Source organism: Candoia aspera, chromosome 17, assembly GCF_035149785.1.
Source record: "Candoia aspera isolate rCanAsp1 chromosome 17, rCanAsp1.hap2, whole genome shotgun sequence".
In the NCBI taxonomy this organism is placed as follows: domain Eukaryota; kingdom Metazoa; phylum Chordata; class Lepidosauria; order Squamata; family Boidae; genus Candoia; species Candoia aspera.
In genome coordinates, this window is record NC_086169.1 from 1,522,586 (window position 1) to 1,528,983 (window position 6,398).

General features: G+C 47.9%; 1 protein-coding gene across 1 annotated transcript; it reads right to left on the minus strand.

The window, feature by feature from the left end:
- Positions 1-327: 327 nt before the first annotated feature.
- Positions 328-4,106, minus strand: LOC134506817 (cornulin-like). The gene is made up of 3 exons (XM_063317172.1): positions 3,969-4,106; positions 1,690-2,812; positions 328-392 (listed from the first exon to the last, which is right to left on the minus strand). The coding sequence occupies exons 1-3, from the start codon at positions 4,104-4,106 to the stop codon at positions 328-330; spliced, it is 1,326 nt and encodes a 441-aa protein (XP_063173242.1).
- Positions 4,107-6,398: the final 2,292 nt, after the last annotated feature.

The following is a 6,398-nucleotide window of genomic DNA, read 5'->3' on the forward strand; positions in this document are numbered from 1 at the left end:
ACTATTTTGGATCTATTCCTCTCTCATCCACTTGGCAGAGCAATGACCCCAAAGTTAGCTTGATTTCCAAAATGACCTACCTCAGATAGGTAGAACAAAATCTGAACTAGTCCACGAACCAAAATCCAGAGAAGATCCAAGCATCCCTTGCTAGAAGTCCCATATAGCTTGGACAACCAAGCTGATGAGCAGATACGTTTTCCCCAACCCCTCAAGCTTCCAGTGTTTTCAGCCTGAGTACTTCAAGGCCCAGGTGCAGGCCTTACAAATTTCTACTCCTGAGTAGGACTTAACTCTTGAGTCAACTGACCCAGGAAGAGTCATACTTCATAGGTGGATACCACCACAGAACAGAGGTGGATATGTCTTCTTCTGACTGCTGGCCATGAAGCCTATGATTGAAGGACCAACACAAACTTGCAAGGGGGTGGTTAGCATTACTGTGGTTTCTTTTTGAGCTCAGAATCAGTGTGTCGTAAAGAGCAAGCATCCCACATGTGTTTGCAAATGTCTTTTTTATTGCATCACAGAAAGAAGCAGGATCTCAGAAGCATTGATTTAGATGGGTAGGGAGACAAAAGAAGTCCATGTGAAGCTTGGCCATGAATTTTTGCCCTTGACAGTTGATGGTTTGTATCTCTCACCTTAAGTTGTGACGTGGTTGAGAGTCCCTCTTTTGAGGGAGATGGGCAGTGACAAATTTGATAAATAAAATAAATTAAAACATCTTTCATTCTACAATATGATGGTCATCTAAGACAGTGTCGCTCAACTTTGGCTACTTTAAGATGGGCGGACTTCAACTCCCAGAATTCCCCAGCCAGCCAGCTGGCTGGGGAATTCTGGGAGTTGAAGTCCGCCCATCTTAAAGTAGCCAAGGTTGAGCAACACTGATCTGAGGGAGATCTGGACCATCCATAGTATGAACAGAAGCCCATTCACCTAACGCATAAGTTAACTTTCTCTTGTATAATTCCAATATTCATCTAATAGAGGGCCAGCCCTTCCGTTGGACAAAGGGAACATTCACTCAGTGTAAAGCTGAATCTTTTATTGCATTGTAGAATGACTGCTGATAAACATTACTGATTTGATAAAAGATAGCTGGAAATGCAGGCTGTATCCAAGACCCACTCGGAGCTCCAGAACTCCCTTCTTGCCATATCAAGACTAAGTGGGCCTATTGGGAGACACAGGATGGGACAGAGAGGAAATGACTACATATATTTCAGGTTTCTTTCAAAAGATTCCTTGCAGATACCAGTGGAGCATGTTTGAAGCACCCATCCTGGTTGTTCATAAATAAGCATAGCAAGATCTAAACTACTTGAGATCCACAAGCTAAAGGCAGCCCACCCCTGGCATTTATTGCAACTAGCTGAGGGCCTTGGCCATGCATCTCCCCAACGCCCCCAAGGTTTGAAGATGTTGTTGGTGAGCAAAAACAGGAAGGTTTTCTCCAAAGTTGCAAGATGTCCTGGGTGAGTTGGATTGACCTAGGTGGATCATCTCCGTTTCCATGGCTGTGTGGAGGGTGTCTTGGCTTTCTAGGATGTGTTTATTGCTTTGTTGACCATGGAGGGGGGAACTGTAGGGGCTTCTGTTTTTGCTGGGGCTGGGACGTTTGGAATGGCCATCTGGCAGAAGAATCTTGGGAGCCTTGGGCAACCGTGGTCTTTGCAGACTCACAACCTGGGTTCCTCTCAGCCACTTGAGGCCTGATGACCTCTTGAGGCAAAGCCCCCTGCTCTGATTGGCCTTGTCCTAATGCTGGGGGCTTCCTTTCCCTTTCTTCATGAAGTTGGTGGACCTGCGGTGTTAACATCTGATGTTCTCGGGGTCCACTTATGACCTGTCCTGAAGCTTGAACTTCTTGGCCCTGTTGGGCAACTGAACCCTGCCCAACTCCCTGAGACTGACGTCTCTCTTGGCCAGTCTGATGCTGTCCAAGTGGGACAGAATGGGATTCTTGGTCACAAATTTTGGCCGCCTGTGAGTTCCCAGTGTGCCCAAATGCTGATCTCTTTTCTTCAACTTGCACTTGCTGGTTCCTTCTCTCAGATGACCCTTGAAGAGTTTCTTGCAATGGTTCCTGGGTTGCTTTCCCAGCTGGAATTTGCTCCATTTCTTGAGCTGACTGCTGAGTTTGTCTTTCTTGCATCAATGCTTGGGAAGTCACTTCCTTCTGCCTGGTGTTGCGACGCTCCTCCAGCTGATGTTGTTGGGATGATGGCTGGGTCACGTTCTGTAGAACATCTTGACTTGGTTCTTGATCTGGGCTGAGGGGTTTCTGAAGACATCGGCTCCTGGGTGGAACCACATTTTGATGCTCCTGAGCAGGGTCCTGCTCGGTTCTCAATTCTACCTGAGAAGTCTGGTAGGTGGGATTCCCCCTTATCAGATCCTCAATCACTTTCTGAACCGACTGCACGCTGGAAGCTTGGGTTGTGGGGTGCCTAGGATCCTGCTGGGGCTGCTCCCGACCTGGCTTATCACACGTCATCTCCAGTCTGGGCTTCTCCTTTCCCTGTCCTTGAGACAGGTCCTCAGCATCTAGAACTTTCTTGGGGGCTACAAGTTTTTGACAAGGACGGGGTGACACTTGTGGAGGGCGGATCTCCTGCTGCTGCGTGCTGTTGTGGTCCTTCCTGGTGGGTCCATCTGCTGGCCCCTGGCATTCTTGCACTTTTTTATAACAGGCTTTGACCACTTTGAAGAGCAGGACTGCGAACTCTTCAAAACCCACTTTGCCGTCACAGTCGGTGTCTAGAAGGTGGAGCACTGTCTCGACTGTCCTGGGATCATACGGGTCCTGCAAGGAAGGATCCCGAGAGATTACAAGAGGATCCATTTGTCTCATCCCCACTCCCATCTGCCTTATGCTCTGACACCTTCTCACTAATTTGCTCTCTTCTGATGCACATTTGTTTTTACAGGTTTTTTTGGGGTGTGTGTAATCCAATAAATATTTTATTTCTTTATTTATTTTCTATCCCGCCTTTATTATTTTTATAAATAACTCAAGGTGGTGAACATGCCTAACGCTCCTCCCTCCTCCTATCTTCCCCACAACAACAACCCTGCGAGGTGGGTTGGGCTGAGAGAGAGGGACTGGCCCAAGGTCACCCACCTGGCTTTCGTGCCTAAGGCGGGACTAGAACTCTCAAACCACGCCTGATTGGCTCTTGGGCTGAGAAGGAGGTACTGGCCCAAGGTCACCCAGCTGGCTTTCATGCCTAAGGCGGGACTAGAACTCTCAAACCACGCCTGATTGGCTCTTGGGCTGAGAAGGAGGTACCGGCCCAAGGTCACCCAGCTGGCTTTCATGCCTAAGGCGGGACTAGAACTCACAGCCTCCTGGTTTCTAGCCCAGCACCTTAACCACTAAACCAGACTGGCTCTCTGAATAAATTTTATTTAAAAAAATACATTTTATTTAAATAAATACATCTTTTCTAAATAAATTAGAAAACAGGCTGAACAATAAAACCAATTTATAAAAAACTTCCAAAAGTGGTATCGTAGGCAACGAACAGCTACCTGTTGATCTATCTATGCTCCAGTGTTCAAATACTGAGTTCTTACTAGGAAATCATTTGCAAACTTGTGCAAATCATGAGGTGGTTTCTTAAAAATAATCGTGTAGGTTTGAGATAATGCCAGAGAGACTGGCTCAGAGATTCTATGCATCTGGCTGGGAACACCCAAATGTGGCGCCCTGGGTGGGATGTGGACTCGCTTTTTGGTTGACCATAACATGGTGGTTTGGTCTAGAACTCAGTTGTGGTTCTCCAACACAGTTTAGATGCCAGCGAACCACAATCAAATCCAACCATGGCTTGGTCTGATCCAGAGTCCAGATTTTGCCCTTCATACTCTGTGCTTACAATTCCCTACCGTCCTCCTAGACCATCCAGCTTGGTCTCCTTCTCCCTCCTGGCCCAGGATGGCCAGTTCCCAGCACTCACCACAATGACTTCGGCAAACTCCTTCTGGATCAGCTGTTTCAGCTCTCCCTTGCTCAAGGTACTACAGTCCCCATCATCCTTGGCATACTTCTCAAAAGCACAGATGATGCCATGTATATTGCGCAGAAGGGGAGACATCTCTTCACACATTTGAGGGACCCTGGAATGAAAGAGCAGAGAGAGGACAAGATGCCTTGTGATGGCCGTTTTCCATCTTGGTACCCAAGGCTGATCGATGCTTGCTTTTTCAAGGAACAATGGCTTTTCTCCCGGGAACAAAGTAAGATTCTAGTCCTCATGGTTCCCAAGAGGCTCAGATTGAGCTTGGAACAGAGGAAGCTGCAGTCAGCGTCTTCCCACCTTGTTCTGAAGCAACGTGAGGTTTGTTTCAGCCACTACTCCATTCCTTCCTTGCCCAAATTTGTGAACAACCTCTATGAGCCCCCCCCCCACCTCCCCAGGTTCTATATCCAAGGAGCATTTTCTACATCGACTAATTCTCTCAGCCGTGCCCCCTCTGGGTTTGCCAGGAAAGTGTCATAGGATTGTTGAGTAGGAAGGGACCTTAGAGGTCATTTAGCCCAACCCCCTCAGTGCAAGATCTACTAGGCTCTCTCTGATAGGAGACCACCAAGCCCATTTTCAATTTATCCATTTATCCTCCTCTTCCTCTTCTTCCTCCTCCCCCCCATACTTGGGGGTTCCCTATCTCCAAAAGGTTCAAGATTTTGCATCTTCCCCTCTCCACCCATCCATCAAGGTCCATCTCGCCCTCCCGCTCAACTCACCTGTGTGCCAAGTTGCAACCTTGCAGGAAAGAAAATGCCTGGTTTGGTTGGGCAGCCAGCTGGCAGCTCCTAACTTTTATACCGGGGCCAATTAATCATGGTTTTTGTCACAGGAACCTCCCCCTCCACGTTGCCCCTCTGATTCAACCCTCAGCCATCCCAACGTGGCCCTTCACTCAGCGACCCCGGCTCCTGCAAACCCCCGCACTTGTCCTCTCCCCGGGCTTCCACGCCCGCCCAGGGTGACCAAGAATGACATTGATTGATTCCCGACGTTTCTGTAGCTTTAACGGGGCATCCTGGCCTTCCCGGCTGGTCGAGCCTGCTGTGCCAGGGTGAGGCTGGCATAACCAGCATCTTTTGCTTTCGTTGCAAACTTGCTAAGTCATATTTGATGGCTGGGCAAATGGGTATTTTTAGAGCCACTAAAGGAAACCATCAACGAGAAACACGTTTTCCACGCCCTTTCCCCTCTTCTTTTGTTTGCGCTGGCCTGCATTCCATCCGGAAGATTTTCTAACCTCGTTTTTTTCACCTTGTAAGGCAGACAGCGTGCTCGAAGGTAGGCTGTGTCAGGACAAGGAGGCTCCATTGTTCCTTCTCAGGCCGCGGAAGGAGAGGAGCAGGGCTGGATCAGGCCCCAAGTCCATCCCAGTCAGCATCTTTCTTTCTTTCTTTCTTTCTTTCTTTCTTTCTTTCTTTCTTTCTTTCTTTCTTTCTTTCTTTCTTTCTTTCTGTCTTCCTTCCTTCCTTCCTTCCTTCCTTCTTTCTTTCTTTCTTTCTTTCTTTCTGTCTTCCTTCCTTCCTTCCTTCCTTCCTTCTTTCTTTCTTTCTTTCTTTCTTTCTTTCTTTCTTTCTGTCTTCCTTCCTTCCTTCCTTCCTTCCTTTATCTCTCTCTCTCCTTCCTTCCTTCCTTCCTTCTTTCTTTCTTTCTTTCTTTCTTTCTTTCTTTGTCTTCCTTCCTTCCTTCCTTCCTTCTTTCTTTCTTTCTTTCTTTCTTTCTTTCTTTCTTCCTTCCTTCCTTCCTTCCTTCCTTCCTTCCTTCCTTCCTTCCTTCCTCTCTCTCTCTCTCTCCTTCCTTCCTTCCTTCCTTCCTTCTTTCTGTCTTTCTTTCGTTCTTTCTGTCTTCCTTCCTTCCTTCCTTCCTTCCTTCCTTCCTTCCTTCCTTCCTTCCTTCCTTCCTTTCTCTCTCTCCTTCCTTCCTTCCTTCCTTCCTTCCTTCCTTCCTTCCTTCCTTCTTTCTTTCTTTCTTTCTTTCTTTCTTTCTTTCTTTCTTTCTTTCTTTCTTTCTTTCTTTCTTTCAACAGAGACCTCCAGAAAGACCCCAGGCGGGACATAGTTATCATGCCCCCATCCCATTCTTCCAGCAAATGGTGGGGTATTCCAACAGGTGCCATGTTGCTGGCCTTTTGCTCACCCACCACTTGCATTTGCAGTTCTTTATTTTGGCATCTCTGCCCCCCCCGCCCCCCCACCCCCAATGTTGATTTCTCTGAACACCTTCTCAGTCCATCTGCAGTTCCGGGCTCAGCCACCAGGGGGCGCCTTGTCCCTGAATGCAAGAAACATCATCATGGCCACCACCTATTGGTTGCATTTAGGTGCCCCCCCGACTCCCAGTGAATCTTGCAGCGCGCCCCTT